This window comes from Melanerpes formicivorus, unplaced genomic scaffold (assembly GCF_026170545.1).
Source record: "Melanerpes formicivorus ecotype bairdi unplaced genomic scaffold, bMelFor1.0.p_v2 SCAF_76, whole genome shotgun sequence".
Classification (NCBI taxonomy): Eukaryota; Metazoa; Chordata; class Aves; order Piciformes; family Picidae; genus Melanerpes; species Melanerpes formicivorus.
The window spans coordinates 1,919,811-1,938,403 of record NW_027142428.1 but is presented as its reverse complement, the minus strand read 5'-3'; the positions used below and the strand labels follow the sequence as shown (position 1 = coordinate 1,938,403).

Genomic DNA, 18,593 nt, shown 5'->3' with positions numbered 1-18,593 from the left:
TCTAGGGATCTAAGCTTAGTGCCACTTTCCTTAACAAACAGCTCTCAACACAGAGGAGCAGCCTCTGTCTACAAAGAGCCCAAATTTGCTCTTCCACAAGAAAATAACAGCTGAAGCCTAAGCAAGAGCCACGCATAAATTTCACTAGTTAATTGCCTTTTCCCACATCAGCAAATGCTCTAGCTTCAGTGCATAAAATTAATGACAAAACAGCAGGAGTTAGTATTGCTCAAATTACTTATATCTGCTGTGTTTTTTCTTTAATTAACAAACATTTGAACAACATCATTTTTACCCACAACCACATATCCCACAGTGCATTGTAGGAGATAACACTACCAACCACAGCCTGTTACACCAAACTACTGACTATGACAGGACAAAGCATTGTACTAAGTCTTGTCTAGCTTGCTCTCCACTTTAAGTGTACAGCTAATTCCTTTTAACAACTGCTGAGATCACTCTCAGGCAGCTTGCCAACAACAGACTGCACTAACTGCACCAGGTTAGAACTGCAGAACTCACAGCTCCCATCAAACTGAATAGGACATTACACCCCCAAGCCCCACTTTTAAAAGCAGCCAGTAAATTATGAATTATCAGAAACAGCAAGTTAAAACTTCTCTGAGAAGCAGTATCTCACCAAAAGCACAGGATTCCCTGACACAGCGCTGAAGCACTGCTCCTGAAAAACTGACTTCCAAAAAACGGCTTCAGCCAGCAACACACTCCCACCAAGACTTACTCCTGCTCCATCCTATTTATTTCACTAAAGCAAAGGCAGCCCAGACCCCAGGTGAAAGCACTTTTGCAGATAGACTGGGTGGGCACACTGATTGTTTTGCTGCCTCCTGTGGGGCTGCATCCCAGCTGATCCACTTTGCCATCATGCTAACGAGCAAGACTTCTGCAAAATACGGCAATGGGAGCAACATGCCCCTGTACCTGTACCTACAGAACACTCCATTTCAGTTTCCCAAAAGGTTAGGAGGGTTAAACGTCACAAAAGCAAAACACAACAGCCAAACAAAACCAGCCTGGTAAGCACAGTATTTGCCTTTCATAAGCCTTAGCCCATCTGCACTACTACTGCTTTTCTCTGAGTCCTAGTGCAGGTGGAAATGAAGTCCTGAGCGCTTGGCTGAGGTCAGCATAAACCGCTGACAGTTTTGCTCCTGCTACATCAGTCTAAGCATAGGGAAAATGTGATGAAGTGGAAGCCTCTTTCTAACTTCACATCAAAGGATTAAAGAAAAGCAATAAAACAAACCAACCAACCAAAACAACAACAACACCCCAAACTGCTTTTCACACCAGAGAACAATGTCAAGAAATCCATAAAACTCAACTACTACAATGTAGCAACACTTCTCACCCTGCAAAGCCGCCTTTTACTGCAAGTAGCCTTTTCAAAGAAAGGAGTATACCCAAACCACTAGGACTTGACTTACCACTGAGGGAAAGACACAAGCTCCTGAAGAAAGCAAGACCTAGGTTTGATATAGAGCATGCACAGCCTTAAAGGCAGGTGCAACCTGCTTTCACTGATACAAGGCCAGCTCTTATGCAGGGTGCAGCTCAGGTGCCACTCACATGTGTGAGTTGTAGAAGCATAGAATGGTGCAGGCCAAAAAGGACCTCCAAAGGTCATCTAGTTCAACCTCCCCACAGTCGGCAGGGACATCCCCAACTAGACCAGGTTGCCCAGGGCCTCATCAAGTTTCACCTTGAGTCCAGCAATCTCCTTCCAGAAAGAAGCCAGTCACAACCAAGAGACCACGATTTTCTTTGGGTTCTCATCCAAAACAGGCTTGGAGCTTCAGCTTTCTGAAGTACCAGCAGGTTAATAGTAGAGTTTCTGGGGAACCCAGAAATGAATAAGGTATCTTGGTGAATCTGGTGTGTTGGGTTCCAAGAGATCCAAGCACCTCCAATTCCTATTAGCTTCCCTCTGAAGCTGGAGCTTTGGGGCTGCTTGTTTCTTCTATGCAGTGTATGAACTCTTGGAAACTGTTGCTGTAGTTTATCAATGTTAATCTTCATGGCTTGATACTGGTGTAAAGCCACAGCATAAAACCTTACAAGAGGAAATCTTTCACAGGAGGGATGAGCAAAATTATTTAGAGCTATCTTTCTTTCTGTTTGTTTCCAAGGTTTTAGGATGTGCTTTCTGTTTCTCCTCACAAAATATCTGTCCATGACCTATGCTCTACCACTGGGTCCCTAGTCCTCAGTCACTGGACAAGCAGATGGGGCCAGGGAAGTTTTTCTTTATAAGCTACAGATGTTTTTTAATATATTTTTTTTTCACAATATATATTCCACCAAAGGACCTGGTAGCAGAGTACTAAGGATACTTTGATGCAAAGAGAAGGACATCTACTCTTATGAATAAAGCACTTCCACAGTATACAAATGAACCCAAAGAATAATTAATAATGTCTAAGTAATGATATCTAACATGCCTCTTTTTATTCATAGCTCCCAAAGTGCTCTACAAAGGAAGACAGTGTAATTACTCTCCCATTTAACCTGTGGGAAAACTAAGGCACTAGGAGGTCATAGGATTACTCATTGCTACTCAGCAAGCCAGTTGTGCAGCCAGAAATACAACCTTGGTCACCTGAGTCCCAGTCTGGTGCTGCTCAGAAAACAGCTAATGATTCTGGGAGTGTAGATGCAGAAATTCAAAAGGGCCTTAATTTCTTCAGGCAGAATATGCACTGCACTTCACTTCCTAGAGTGCAAAACCCCCAGACTTCATTTACCTCCAGGTGCAAAAATGCTGATTTCCAGGACTGAAAATCAAGACTGTAGCAATTCTGCGCCCAGCTTTAAGCCACACTCAGAGTTCAGGTTGAAAGTAGATTTCAAACCCAAATACCCAGACTGAAACCTAACCTTTCTTCCCAAATGTTTATGGAAGTTAACCACTTAATAGCCCTTAATTAATGTGTAGATTAATAGATTAGCCCCCAACTATCATAGGGGGTGGGCTGGATAGAGAAATAAGTCACAGAGCAGAAAAGTCAGAAGCCTCAGCTCCAGCAGTCACAATCCATGTACTGGTCTCTGCCTTCTCTAGTTATACCTTGAAGTGCATCAAAAGCCACAGCAAACAAATGATTTCAAGTTTATGAGTATTATAGCTAATTGCCTGAATCTGGGAGTTGGTTGTATTTTCAGTCCTTGAGTGGGGAGTGGGCTCCTTTTTGGACAGCACTGTTAAAACTTGAGGAACTTGGCAGCCCTCATCCTGCTGGAATTCCCCTCACTCTGCATTTTACCACTGCAGTGATTTGTGGGCATCACTTCCTAATGAAGTTCAGTGCTGTGCAAAAGGAGAGGGAAGCAGGGCATGGCAGCACAGGACAAGCATGCTGGTGGCAGGCAGTGTCATCTGGAATTCCCCAAAGCATGGAGCATGCTTGTCCCCTGCAGATCCAACAGCCACCCACACCCACGAAGCACAGCCTGCAAGAATCAGTTACAGACATACGGCTATCAAACAGGTTCATTGCTGTAGTAAGAGGCATCAGCCCAAAAGTCAAATGGTAAGCAGGCAGACCCTCACCCCCCTCAGATAGGAGACTGCTGTTGAATTTCAGGGGTCTGTATTGCATCTCTATGTCTCTTTCTGTGTCCACTTCATCAACAAGCAGTCCACCTTCCCAGCATGAACTGAACCGTACTACATGTTTTCACGTTTCTTCCTCTGCCCTCTTCCAAGGTCTTAGCTCATGTGAGCCCAGAGGAGAGTGACTTACAACCTGGCAGAGGAAGGTCCTGATGAACTGCACTCACAAGTGTTTATTCCCCTTTAGATTTCCAGTCCAGCTTTCAGATTGAGCTTTTTAAGATGTAGACTTCCTGCAATTTCATTGAATCCATCAGCTTTTACTTTCATGTAGCACTGCTGCTGTGTGTTAGAAAATATTTCCAGAAGAATGATGGATGCATGTGTTTGGATGGGTGAACATGAACAATAACAGACACCAACACACAGGATTTATTTAAGATAGAAGATAATATTCATCTATGGTTCAAATGTTCGTTATTTTTACCCACATCCCACATTTTCAGATATTCTCTCACTAAAAACTACATGGACAGCAGCATGGCTTATGGGGAGGGACAGCTGAGAGAGGAGAGCTCCCATGGCACAGAGATGCACGTTAGAAAACAGAAGAATCTAACTGTTTGAAGGGTGAACCCTGGTCTCAAAAGTAACTACCAACCAAGGAGATATGGGGAATACAAGAAGGGCACTATTACACTGCCAGTTTCCTGCAGCACCCACTGAGGACAGCTGAAGGAGGAGTGTCAGCTTCTTCCTATTCTCTAGGTAAATGACAATTGAATTGCACATGCCATGTTTGAACTGTGAGGTATGTGATATTCAGAGGAATTAAAGTAGTTCTGTCTCAGAAGAATGCTGATTCATTGCTTATAAACTCTTCTGTTCTCCTAGAGTCTACTGCAACGGAGCTCTTACATCTCCTTGTGATTTAGATTTCTGTTTTAGAAGCAAGACAGACAAATGTGTCTATGAGCTGAAAGAAAAGGGGTAGGAAGGGATGATGCAGCTTTCTGGTTGCTCTTTACTTGAGCCTTCAGTGCACAGGCAAGACTGACCTATATCAAAGAAAGTGAAACCAGTCTCACGGAATGATCCTCCTAATTCACCATGCTGCAAAACACAAGGGGGGTTTTCTTCTGTTCATCATCTTCTTTCAGTTACAATTATTGTGTAAAACTATTCAATGCCTACAGCAGCCACAGCTTTGCAGTGGCCTCTTGAAGCACATCATTATCACTGTAGCCCTGGGCACAACATCACTGCCCTGTTCCATGGCTGGCAGCATAGCTCCTTTGGGAAAAAAAAGGCTCCCTCTGTGCACCTTCCAATGTTTGCACGAGACTGCAAGCAGTCAGCCTCTGATAATCTTACAGCAGGACCAATGGAACGATGCCTGCTCCACTCAGTGCACTGATCTCTGATGCAAGGCCTTCTGCTGCCTCCAGCCTTACTGCCACACAACTGCCTGTGCTGCCCAGCTGCACATACAATTAAGGACAACTTTCGTGCTTACTGGAGGAATTGCCTAACCCAAGACCACCCCATGACCCCCACTGTTAGGAATGGTTTGTGGCAGGTGTTTGGGGACACATTCACAAGCTACCAGGGTAGAAGGAGACTGAGATCTCTACAGTTGCATGGGGAGACTTCTCATATTTTACATAGAATGAGAGGAGAAAAGGCAGATGTTAGCTGCCCAAAGTAGCCTAACCCAGAAAACTGCATGCTTTCCAGTTACCCAGATCTCTGCAGCATCAGGGAATAGCCAAAGAAAAGAAAAGCAAAGCAACTGCCCCAGAAATGAAAGCAGGCAAAGTAATTTTTGAGAGATGACAGCCAGGACAAAATACAGCTATTACAGGCCTTTATCACTATTTTCCTGCAGTTATTTTAGATCTGTATTAAGGAAAATTGAAAAGTTCTGAAGAGGAAATGGCCAGAAATCTGACCTTCCTGAGAGTTGCTGCAGCAAATTTCCCCTTTTGAGCTTTGCTCATCAGTGTTTTTTTCCCATGAGCACAGTATTTACCCAATAACAGCAGTTCATTGCTGTTCATTTTTACAAAGAGCTTGCTTTCAGTGTTTCCCACAGAACATGTGGCTTTTAAAAGTATTGTCTGCTGAAATGTTGCAGTATGGAGTGCAATCAGCAGCTCTCCAGTTTCACTGGTTTACTTCCACCACACTGATACAGGGACCACAACAAAATGAGAAATTTTTTATTACACAGGTTAAAATAACTCAGCCAGGTGCATCAACGCTTCAAAAAGGCCATCAGGATGTCAGGAACTGGCTCTTATTAGATGCTACGAGGCCCTGAAAGAGGCCAGAGCTAGGGCAGGGCTGGTGGTGGGTGGGAATCAAACTGACAAACCTGGCAGAAAAGTTTCACTTGCAGCCAGGGCTACATCCACACCATTGGTCCAGCTCTGGTTCAAGGTCTGGTTTGTGCATTATCCCTTACCTACATGCAAGCACTTTTTTTATACATGGCCCTGATCTGACCTCTGGGCAGTCTGGAGAGGAAATGACTGGGTACTTTGGAGTCCAGCCTCTCATTTTATGTAGTGTGGACAAGGCATAGTCTAGGCTGAGCTTCCTAGAGCTCAGTCCATCAACAGATATCCTGAGTTCTTCTCTTCCCAAGAACTGTGTACCATTAGAGCAAGTGCCAGCTGCAGATAGCATATTATCAAACAATCCTGAGAGAAACCCTCAGAGCAAGGGTTCACCACCAGTACAGCTCGTTCCCCCAAACCAGGGACACATACTATGCTGAGTAGCTGCCAGGGATATCTCTTTGGATTCCTGACTGGCTTGCTTATTAACACAATGACAATGAGATTATGCGGTGCAGAGAGCAACTGTGACAGTCTAGGGAGCAAAGCCAGAGCAGTATTTCTTCCACAGAATAACAGGATTAAAGCAGAAAACAAAACAAAACAAAACACCCCCACCCAACCAAAACCCAACAACCAACACCACAGTAGTTTGTATCTCTCTTAAAAGACATAGTCAGAACCACAAACCATATCATATTGAATGCTCATGCCTGCAGAGGTGAAATTAGACCCAGTGCTTCTCTCAGAGACTGAAGGAATGGAGCATCATCTGAGGAGATCTCACACTGTTGATTTACACCCTCCAGACCATGGCATACAGATAACACCCAACTGAGCAGATAATAGAGAATACCATGTTTCCAATGATCCATTAAGTTGCAGAAGTGTTGTATATGGGAACTGATGGAGTGACTGCTGTTAGATATGGTGCATTTACATGAAGTCCTTCCAAGGGAACTGCACAGAAGCTGTGACCATTCAAGGTAGTGTGCAGCTGCTCCTGACCATAAGATGTGCATGCCTCATTCAGCCTACTGCTGTGAGGCTTAGTGGATGAAGAGAAGACTTTTGCAGCACATGTCCATGGACTTCCAAAAAACAGGTAAGCCTAGGTTCCTGACTGCCCTCCATGTCCCTGCAGTGAAGATGCTGGGTATAGTTTTGTAGGTAAGGACCAAGGTGCTCAGTGAGCTGTGCTCTCAGATTTGGTCATGACAATGGGCTAGAGGGAGTGCTTGTCCTCAAGCTCCTGCACCAAATGTCATTTCTGTGGTGTTTCCAGCAAGCAAGAGAGGAAGTAAGCAGCTTCTAACTCTCTTCTACGTAGTAAGGAAGTTTCAATCTCCTCCAAAAAGTTCCTGAGTGCTAATGCCATGCAAAACACTGCACAGACAAACAAAATAAGACATGCAGGATTCAGCCCCCTGTCACCTCTGCTACAACTGAATCCACTATACTGAGTGTCCGGACCAAAGCAACGGGAATACCCAGACGCCACAGTCTGGCAGAGGCACATGTAGCATGAGCTTTTCTGGCTGTGCTTGCAGCCCTGCAACATGCTCTAAGCTCTGTTTAAGGCCTGGCCTAGGTTTCCTGCAAGCAGCCTCAGTCCTGCTCACTATCAGTAGCATTAAGGGTATATACTTGTTAGTGTCACACTCTTCCAGAAACAGACGTTAAAACTTGCTGAGATTTGAACCTTTATGATGTGTGAAGGAACCAGACCTTCTTTCTGCCAGGGTTGCCCTAAAATCTTCTGGGTTTTGTTTGCTCAAGTGCTTGGTGTGCTGCAGCTATCACCCCTGAGAAGGCAGTGGGCACCCTTGCACATCGAGCAACAGACACCACATTGCTGCTGTGCCTCTTCATACAGGCCAGGCATCCCCCAAATTTGGCCACCATGAGGATGTGGCAGGGAGAGGATGGTAAGGAGACATCCCACGTGGATCTCATCATGACCCCACAAAGCAAGAGAAATCATGCAGCCCATGCTGATTTTCAGCCCTGGGATACTATGAGTGGCAGGGCATTAAGTCATATAAATATAGTCAAAGATTAGAGAGGAATAGCTCCCCCAGACACAGAACATGAAATGAGAGGTTCTTTTTTAAGACAGGAAAGTCTCAGACTGTCTACTGCAATAGACTCATGACATTTTGAGTTGAGCCAGGTAAGGCTCTTGGCTCTCTAAGGCACCTACTATTACGAAAGTTGCTTCAGTATTCAGTTACATGAATCATTTTCTCTTTGAACTGCTCAGGGGACTCACAGAGTCACTCTCAAACTCGTATGGGAAGGCTCAGTTTTACAAAAATATAAAATAAATCACCATGACAATATAGAAAGTTCTCAGAACTCTGCAGAAGCGGGAAGCTGTAAACAGCAGCATCCTGTGTTTCAGTAAATAATTAAAATGCAAACCAGAAATGCCAGCAAAGCAGATGTTAGGTGCAGATTCCGGAAACAGGAGTTTGATTGAAGCTCCTACTAGTTACCCCTACAGCCAACCTCCTAAATCTGATGTGTTCTGGAAGAAAAACAGTAGCTTCCATTTCCCCACCACTGCCACCAGCAATACTCCTAGGGGAAAACGAAGTTTTCTGCTAAAAATCAGGCTGGCTGCATTTTTCAGCATGTAGCAACATTGTGGCAGGCCAGCTATGGCTAAGCCCAAGGGCAGAGAATCCTCTCTGAAGCTTGCAAAAAACCTTTCTCTGTGTCACAGAATAGCTGCAAGACAGAGCAGATGAAGAACAAAGAACTAAAAGCAGATTGCAGTCCTGAAAGACAGGAACAAGTGAACTGTTTATCGGGAACACTGCTGATGCATAAGGGAACATTACCTGGAGTGCTCACGGGATCTTCCCTTTTGCAACTCTGCCTGGTGCTAAGAAATTGCAGGGTTGGCTTCCTATTATTTTATCAATACATTGCCACACCTAGTGTGATTTACAATTTTGGCTTGTGATCATCTTAAAGCAGTTCTGAATACATCAGAGCCTGCTGTTTCAGCAAAACTGTGAACAGCATTTCCAGCTTCTCTATTTCAAGAGGAAAGTTAACAAATACACCACCAAGCTTGGATGACAGTGGAAAGTAATGTGGTTGTTTACTGTTAAGATTTCTAATCCTGTAATATTTGACCACTCAATGCCCAGTGAAATCAAAGCTGCCATGGCCACCTCATAGACCCCATCACTGGCAAGCACAGCAATCCTACTGTTTTGCCTCACCAGCTCCAGCTCCTACTTCTAAGTTTAGAGGCTGACCGTACTGGCAACACACAGCTGAGTGGCTGCTGCTTGCAGTATCCAGCTCACCAGCACACCATAAGCTTCTTTCTATAAATTTTTTTCAGCATGCATTGACTTAGGTGCATATCAAAATTACTGAACTGGACAGTCATTGAACCTCCCAGGGCAAGGTTTTGTCAGCAGACTTATTTTTATGCTGCAAAAAGCCTTTTGAAACCCTGATCACTTACTGTGGGGTTTCCCCATTCTCACTCTCGGAGGTGGCTGTTCTCTTTATAGCTCCATATTCTGACCAAATTCCCCTTGCTTATGTGCATCAGTATTTATCACATCAGGCCACCTGTGGCATTCAAACACCTGATGGGAGATAACTCTGGATACTGAGGGGAGATCACAGTACCACAGAACATTAGAGGTTGGAAGGGACCTCAAGAGATCATGGTGTCCAACCCCCCTGCCAAAGCAGGATCTCTTCGGGCAGTCTGCACAGGAACGCATCCAGGTGGGTTTTGAAAAGTCTCCAGAGAAAAAGACTCCACTACACAGTAGTGATTGCAAATAGGCCCCAAAAACCTCTCAAGTAAGCCCTAGAAACAGATACAGTTGTTTTCATGACACTACCAAAACAGATGAAAGCATATTATCTATTATCAGCAGACCTGGTCAAACAGACTTCAGAAATCTCTGATAGCAAAACATTTTCCATCTGATTACTTCAGTTTTAATCATGGGCTACAAAATTTTGAACTAAATAGAAGGCAAAATTTGTATGCCAGTGCAACCCTTGGCTCCTACCACAATGCCCATGTTTCCATGAAAGTTTCCACATAAATGTAAAATTAGCATAGAGCCAGGCACCAAATTAAAAGCCAAGATTACTTGACTTCTTCCACATCCAAGACCCTCCTTCCTGCCCCATGTCTTGTGACCACCTATGGACATCTATTTATATGGGTTCAGTACTGCTTTGGCCACTTGTTGACATCAGAATGCTGGTTTTTTTTCCCAAATCAAAGCTGAACCCTTCTGCACTGTATTGGGCTAGAAAACCTTGTGGCTTTTTGAGCCATTGCAAGGTAGCAGTAGGTACCACACAAACCAGCAGGGGATTATACCTTGTAACGTGTACCATGAACACCCTAAACATCTCTGAACAAATGAGCTATTGAGAACTTGCTTCTTTAATATATTCAGTATTTCCAGAAGTTGGACAAGATCCTATGAATTAAATACTCTCTCCTCAAAACACAAAGGCCCACATGAAAGATTTTACATACTCTCCTTACAGTCCTTTGAGATCTGGAATTTAAAAACACCCCAACCAAACCCAAAATCCAGAAAATGGTCAACTTGGTTCTACTTTTATCCCTTAAGCAGCACTAAAACTACCTCTGAGATGACAAATGCTTTCTTATAACACACTTTGGGGCCCTATACTGTTTTGAAGAAGTAAAGAGAAAAGTGCTTTCTTTGGCAATGATTGTGAAGGGGTTGTGACATCCTCAGTGTAACAACATCTCTTTGACATAGAGCAAAGAGGTCCATCAGAGACAAAACAGAGAAGGGCAGCAGGAGCTGTGCCAGGGAGAAAGAACTGAAGAGGGTTTAACATGCTGCTTTTCAGTAGTGTTTTGCAAAGATCCTATCTTCTAATCCCATCTTCTGATGAGACTGCAGTACATGAACAGGAGAGCAACTGGAGAACAGACCTCAAAGACAAGATAAACACCCTACTCTTCACCACCAGCAGCACATCCCCAGTAAGATGCCAGGAGGTATCTGAGAGGTCCCACACTGGCAGCATAGGAGGTCCATGGTCTCCCTGCAGAGCTGCTCTGCAAAAGCTTCATGCTCATGAAGCCACCCTGTATCACCTGTGCCTCAGCACACTACATACTATCCTCTTGAACTTGTCTGGCTCCAGATGGGGTCTATCCCCATTGAATTTCTACCAGGGTGACAGCACAGCCATGAAGGTAACCACCACCTCACAGGACAGTTCACTGTGTACAATAAAAAAAGCATCCCTTCAGCTCCCCTCAAGCTTTCCTTCTTGTGTGGAACTAACTCTGCTCTTCCAAAAGTCACTGGCTGCTCTAAGCACACCACAAGCTGCTCAGAACAATTTCTGGCCCCTCTCTGAGTCTTTGGAAAGTACCTGCTATATCACTGTCTGTTTCTGCAAATAGATCTATACCAAGTCATGTGGCTTTCCTTACTTGGCTCCAGGTCTTTCTGCCAACACAGCAAATTTGGGCTCCCATCTCAAAGGTGAAGGCAGTTGTCACAGCAGGAGTTCAGTTATTCTTCAGCAAAGCATAGTATGAGGGAAGAGATTGCAAAGGTTCTGCAGAGCCTGTGCATGAAATGAAGCACTCCTGCAAGACATTACTCTAGGGCAGCATAAGCAAAGCTGTGTCACAGTGTCACCCAGCTAACACCCAAGCGAAAAGAGACCTGCTTATGCCAACACTGATTCATGACCATGAAGGATTGCAGGCTGCTCCCTGTGATCAGAATGGGTAGCCAGCAGGTTCGGCCTGAAGATGCCCCCTCCCAATGCAAAAGGATGAAACCTGCTGCTTCATTACTGCCTATTAGTAATGATGAGCACCAGGTACAGTGAGATTTTCACCTTTGTGCTGCATTGCAAGGATTACCATTGGCACAACTCCTGTCTGATAATTGCAGTCTATTTCCCAGCCCTCTTTGATAAGTGTGGGAACTAATGAAGAAAGGTGAAGCAACACGTGCAATGCTCACAACAAATGATCTCTTTGAACCCAGGAGCTCTGGCTGGCTGGAAGTAGGCCCTGTTCTTCAAAATCCATCCTGGTACAGCACCTAACAGCTGCTGCTGCAGTAGCCCATACCCTCTCTTCCTTCCATGTCCCAACTAATTTCTGAGAGTTTCCCTCATTCTCTTCTAAAAACATTTCGTTTTTTTCCCCTACATATCTGATTGGGGGTGCTTGGTTGTTTTTTTATGTTTGTTTAGTTTGGGCTTTTCCCCCTCATTCTCTTCTTAAAACATTTCATTTTTCCCCTACATATCTGATTGGGGGTGGTTGGTTGTTTTTTATGTTTGTTTGGAGGTTTTTTATTAGTTTGTTTGGGCTTTTTTTTTTTTTTTTTTGGTCTGGCAGTCCTCCCAGACACAGGGATTGTGTCTGGGAAACCAGGTCTCTAGCACAGAGGCTCCAGAGACCAGAAGATTTCAAGATTGTTCCTCAAGCCTTTGTTATTAGTAAGATTTGGGAGGCTGGGCCGTATCAAATTGTGCTGAGAATACAAAGCCAGAAATTAAAGAGGAAAGAGCAGCTTGTGCTAGAGGCCTTTCATTCAAAAGGGAGGAGTGAGCCACAGTGAAGGCTTTCAACACATCAGCAATGTGAAATCTCGAGGCCACCAATTAGCCTGGGCATGGCGAGAGGGGTGAGCAGAGCAGGCAGCTCCGTAGGGCAGCGCACTGGCAGGTGCATTCCCAGCAGCCCCGAGAGAAGAGAGCGTAAAACACAGCTTAATGACCACTATTTCCAAGAACACAAGTAACTTATCAGTAAACATCACTCCTCTAACCAGGCATTAACCAGAAGGAAAAAAAAAATAATAAAAAAGGTGCTTTGGAGAGAGAGACTAATTACATAGTGCTCAACAGCTGGACTTTGATCATAATTACAGTGCCTTCTTCATCTTACATTAAGTGGCTTTCAACTGCTGCTAGGTGGGAACTTTTTGGAAGGTGGAAATCCCGCCCATTTCAGATAGTTTGCTCATTTTATGAGTCAGAGCCAGCCTGGGTTTTCTGCAGCACAGGATGAGCTCTCACAGTACCATCCAAACAAGTAATTGACGGGGCCCAGCAATTTGGCACTTCAGTGCAGGTGCTTCTCTCCTTACAGCAGCACCTTCCAGGCTCAGGAGCCAGAACACTGAGCCTACTTTATCACTGATTTCAAGCATTTCATATAAATCCCTTTGTAAGAGATGCAGAAATAGAAAAACCTTTGACTTTTTTTCCTCAGCTCTATTACTGCTCCTTTTTAGCATCTTGAGCTCTTTCTGCTTAAAAAGAAGAAAGACAAGCAGGCTCAGGATATACCTTTCCAACTTCATTTTAGACATTCACATAGAATGTTAAGAACTGGAAGGGACCTCAAAAGATGATCCAGTCCAACCCCCCTACCAGAGCAGGATCACCTATACCAGGTTGCACAGGCATGCATCCAGGCGGGTCTTGAATATCTCCAGAGAGATTTAGTGGTGGACTTGGTGGTGCTGAGCTAATACTAGGTCAATATTTGGACTTGATGATCAGCAGTGTGCCCAGGTGGCCAAGAATGCAAACATCATCCTGGCCTGGATCATGCCCCTGTACTGGACACTGGCAAGGCTGCACCCCGAATCCTGGGCTCAGCCCTGGGCTTCTCACTCCAAGAAGGCCATTGAGGAGCTGGAGCTGGTCCAGAGAGAGGTAACAAAGCTGGTGAGGGATCCGGAGAACAGGTCCAGTAAAGAGAAGCTGTGGCTGTTTAGCCTGGAGAAAAGAAGGCTAAGGAGATACCTGACTCTCTACAGCTCCCTGAAAAGAGGTTGGAGCCAGGTTGGGGTTGGTCTCTTCTACCAAGGAACAAATGACAGGACGAGAGCAAACAGCCTCAAGTTGCACTGTGAGAGGTTTAGGTAAGACAGGAGGAAAATCTTCACTGAAAGAGTGACTAAGGCCTGGCCCAGGCTACCCAGGGCACATGGTACATGTGCATCCCCACACAGGGATGTATGTCCTGTCAGTGCCCAGTGCACCTCACTTGTCTGGGCTGCAACTCCAGCACTGAGCTTCCGTGCTGGCAGCACTGGGGTTGTAAAGGGCGAGGCTGCTGTCCTGGCCAGCCGAGTTACCTGTGTGATGTGTGTGGTAGGGGGTGCTTTGCGTTAATACCCACATTTACAAAGAAATAGATGGCCTAAACGAGAGAGCTGGGCTGTTGAGACAGAGGCTGGCACAACCTAGACAATAACACACAGCACTGAGAGTCTGGGCATCCAGCTCTTTTTCTCCATCTGTAGCACTGAATTACTGTGTTGTGTGGATACACCATAGCAGCAGCGCATAGTTTCACTGCTGTGAAATGACAGGCAGTAAGCACATGAGCATTACAATGGCACATTAGTTAACACTCCAAAGCATGATTTGTGTTCCACTCTTGACAGAGGAAATGTTTTAGCTGGCTCCCACATTGGCTGTCTGCTGGAGACCCCCAAAATGAAGAGACTAATAGATGAAACTACAGAGAGTAAATCTAAGCCACAAATATTAGAGCTAACGGGTTTAAAACGCTCCCCCACATCCACACTGACCTACAGGGAAATCTGTGTGATACACCCCCCGTTTCAACAGGGCTTCAAACAATTTTCACTGTTGTTATTTTGCCAGCATGCCTCAGCTCAATGTTACCAGTTTGCTGTTTAGACTATTACTAGATGTAATTTTAAAGTTGCAGAGAAGCCCACTGGTGTTAGCTAAATGAAGCACTTTGACCACACCAAAGCCAAAGTACTTCAAACTGTGCAAAGTAAATGCAATTATGAAACTATTTAATTTTGTTAAATCAGTCAGACAGATGTCACCCAACACATCACAAATATCCAACCATCTATATCTTCAGGTTGAGAAAAGTATCTCTGCAACAAGCTTTCAGCTGATTTTGACCTGTGGCAGAGCACAGCCACTAATAACTGGACAAATGCCACTCTCAGCTCATGTAAACAGACATGCATAACAGCTGAGACATGTTAGTACTCTGAGCTGCATCTCAGTTTGTGTCACCCCTAAGTCATAGAACTTGACTATCTGTGCTAAGCTGTCCTGAGGCTTCGCACACCGCAACAGTCACTTAAAAACTCATCGTGCCACGCTGAGGCGTGTGGCAAGAAGCGGCATTTGTAGTGAAAGGCCTGGCTTGCTGGAGGATCCAAAATTTAGAAGGGAAGAAAGGCCCACTTGAAAAGTTCTACAGATTATAGGCAGCAATATTTTTTTCCCTTCATTCCTACCACAGCTTTTTTTTTGCCTGAGCCACAGCATGAATTTTATGAACCTGTTCTTTGACATGGAATGAGATGTGATGGGCAGAAGTTCACAAGGAGTAAGAGACTGTCTCAAAACTCAGGTACAGTTCCCATGCTTTCCATTTGTTTTCTTGTTGGTTTTTTGGGTAGTAAATTACGGAGTTTTTTAATTCTGTACTTTATTTATTTTGGTTGGTTGCTTTTCTTTCTTGATTTTCTGTTTGGGAATTTGCCTGGCTGTGGCTTCCAGCCACTGAAACTTATTCACCTGCTGAAGATCTTAGCAATGTCAGCCCAATTTTGCCTTCCTGAGTGGGCACCACTCTTATCCTGCTTTCCTCTTGGACACATGCACATCCCTGCCAGGGTCAGTGAGGCTGGGTGGATTGCAGGAGACCAGAGCATGGTTGCATGTGCCTGGCCAGCCCTGGGGATCGTGTTCTGGAAGATCTCACCAGGGAAACCAAGACCGGCAGCTTTGTTCCATGTTCCTCTGCCATGGCAGTGCAGCCAAGGACTGTGCACTATTTCCCAACTCCCCTCCTCTGGCCCCAAACACTACCCCTCCTTACTGCCAGGTCTCCATACTCCTCCCCAGACCCTTTGTGCAGTGGTGGCGCTGAACACCCAGCGGATTACAGGGTGATAAATCCCCTCCACGCAAACACTGCAACAAATCACGATAGTGGGGAGAAAAAGATCCTGCAAAGCTGCCTGGAGTGCTGTGGACTGGGTGACAGCAGCCAAGCCCCTTCTTCAACAGACAGCTATGCAACACGAGCAGCCTTCCCCAGCAGCCTGCAGGGGATACAGAGTTAACAGTTAACCCTTCTGGGGATCGAACACCTCCATGAGAAATCAGCCAGAGGTTTTTCAAAATGAAGCCAGAAACTATTCCTAAAGTAGCTTGACAAATGACTCCGCTCAGAGGATTGCACCTCTCTGAACTTTACGACTGGAAAAATACCATCTACATGTCATTTACATGCTTAAATATAGTATCTTCTATTGGGAGAAACAAACAAACTGACAATGTGATACTGTGATACCTCATGCAGACATGATCTTTTATCTGCTGGAAAGTCATAAAACTCAGTGTAACAACAAATCTAAAATAAGAGTGGTTGTCAGGCTCTGAGACTGGCTGTTAGAATGAGCAAATACCCTTGGAAAAGCCCTCTCTCTTGCTATGCAGTTTTTTTTCCCCCTTCTTTTCAATTATTTACTTATCCTTTACATTTAGAAATCTCAGTGCTTAACAGTTTAGCTCATATTCTTTTCAGGAGCTTCTTCATTTAAAGGACCAAATAAACACACTATGGAAAGCTAAAGAAATTCCTGCGCTACCCAGAGCACAGCGTGGAAACACAGGCAAAAGATGCTATCAGCTTTCATGGTGTTTATCATGCAATTTCCACCCCCCCCCACACTCCCTCTAACGCCAAAGAGGAAAAAGGAGATATCTTAAACGGATGCCTATAATTAAACAGTAACCTGTTAGAAAGCCAAAAATAATAATAAGCTCCAGTGAGCATGAAGAGAGCGGCACATTTTTTCCGCGTGCAGCCCAGCTGCCACCGGCCGAGAGCAGAAAAGTTAACAATTACAGAAGACGCTCAGATCAAACCTGCGATAGGAGAGTTACGTCATGCCCAGAGACTCACCGCGGGATGCAAGGATCAGGGTAGTACTGCAAGGTGGTGAAAGGTGCTGGTTCGAAATTCATTTCCTTTGAGCCCCTCTTTGGGTAGAAACCAAAATTAAAATAAATAGATATAAAGCCCGCAGGCTAAAAGCAATAAGGTCAAGTGGTACACGAGGTACAACTTTAGAGATTTATTTTACACTTGTGAATGGGTGGGATCTCCTAGAGACTTGGCCAATGGGATTCATCAAGTGACCAGAGCATCACCGCCAGTCCCTCCTCACCAGCTGGGCATCTTCTGCATAGATATTTCCCCCTCCTCTCAACATCCTTAATAAACTTTGGTGTACGGCAGCTACACTTGTTGTTGGGAGCTCATCTGGGGCATCTCTGAACTTCTGATCTCACTGGTCATTGGTTGCCTTCCTGCCTGACTTCACAGTTTAATTTTGGCAGCTCTTGCCATTTTTCACAGTGCTGTGGCTGCTGGTCACCCTCGTCTCCAGATGGCTGGAGTTTCCTCTGCTGCGTGCAGTGCCTGTGCTGCATTTTGCTGCACTTTAAAAGCTTTCTTTGTCAACCCTGTGGCTAGTACCTGCACAAAGTTGCCTGGGGGAATTTTCAGTTTCTCTCACACCACAGTTCAAACAGTCTGTTGTGGTCACAGTTTCAAAAGCTGAATGACAGAATATGGGGAAATTCCTCAATTAAAATTAATTCTGAACTTTTGCTCCTCTGCCTCCTCTTCCTGCCTCCTACCCCCCAAGAAAACTGTCAGAGTAAATCGTTAATGTTCCCATCTATATCTTTTAAACTTTTTTGTTGTGGTTGTTGTTTCCCCAAAAGAATTGAGTTGACGTTGATGTAGAAAGCTGTCATTGTTTTGGTGTTCTGTAAATAGCATGTGTGCTTTCCATATGAAATACAACATTTTCAAATATCTTGAGGAGAAAAGTGGAAAATAGAAATCATATCTTTTCCAAGTCTCCAAAGCCTAAAAAGGGCAAAGTGAAGCTCACCAAAACAATGTAGGCTTCAATTCCCACCCATCCCCACCTCTTTCTCTTTTTGAGTTCTACAGAAAACCGTTCAGGAAAGCAACCTGTTTTGTCCCCCTGTCTTCCCTCCTCCGTGGCTCATCCAAATAGTACAGGCTGTAAACCTATACTGGTTTTGTGGTTTTGGAGAATGAATGAAATATGAATCAGGAGCTAAATTAAAATGGATTCCACCAGGAAAAAAATAGCATCCATGTATCTATGCACCAGTGGGGTTGCATCTTCAAGCAGACATCGGTTTGCATGTATGAAGAACGGGGAAGGGGCTGCCCCATAGGTCACCTACAGCGCATCTTTTGTGCTGACGTCAGCAAATGCGAACCTCTTGAGCAAAAGCCAGGAGCCTTCTGAGATGGCAGTGATTAACTCTTATTTTTTCCCCTCTGCATTTTCCTTGTGGGAAATTTTGGTTTGAAGAATGTCATGTGGAAACATTTTCTTTGCTGCCTGTGCCAGGGTGGCAGGGGAGCTATTTCAGGCTTGACATTCTCCACCCACACTCAGCCTGATAGTTCCTAACATCTGTGAATTGTGAATCCTGTAAAGTCGCGGGGCTGATCCCTGGCCAAGTCCAAGCAGATTTCACTACAGTAAGTGGCATTTGCCAATGAAGATAGGCTGGAAGTGAAAGCTGTATTCATTAAG

At 44.7% G+C, this 18,593-nt stretch overlaps 1 protein-coding gene across 1 annotated transcript in view; it reads right to left on the bottom strand.

Moving 5' to 3' along the window:
- Positions 1–17,034, bottom strand: part of TP63 (tumor protein p63) — a 109,112-nt gene extending 92,078 nt beyond the window's left edge. The window contains exon 1 of the mRNA XM_068163997.1: positions 16,910–17,034. Coding sequence (XP_068020098.1) covers positions 16,910–16,971 — 62 coding nt within the window. The 5' untranslated portion in view covers positions 16,972–17,034. The remainder of the gene's footprint in view (positions 1–16,909) is intronic.
- Positions 17,035–18,593: the final 1,559 nt, after the last annotated feature.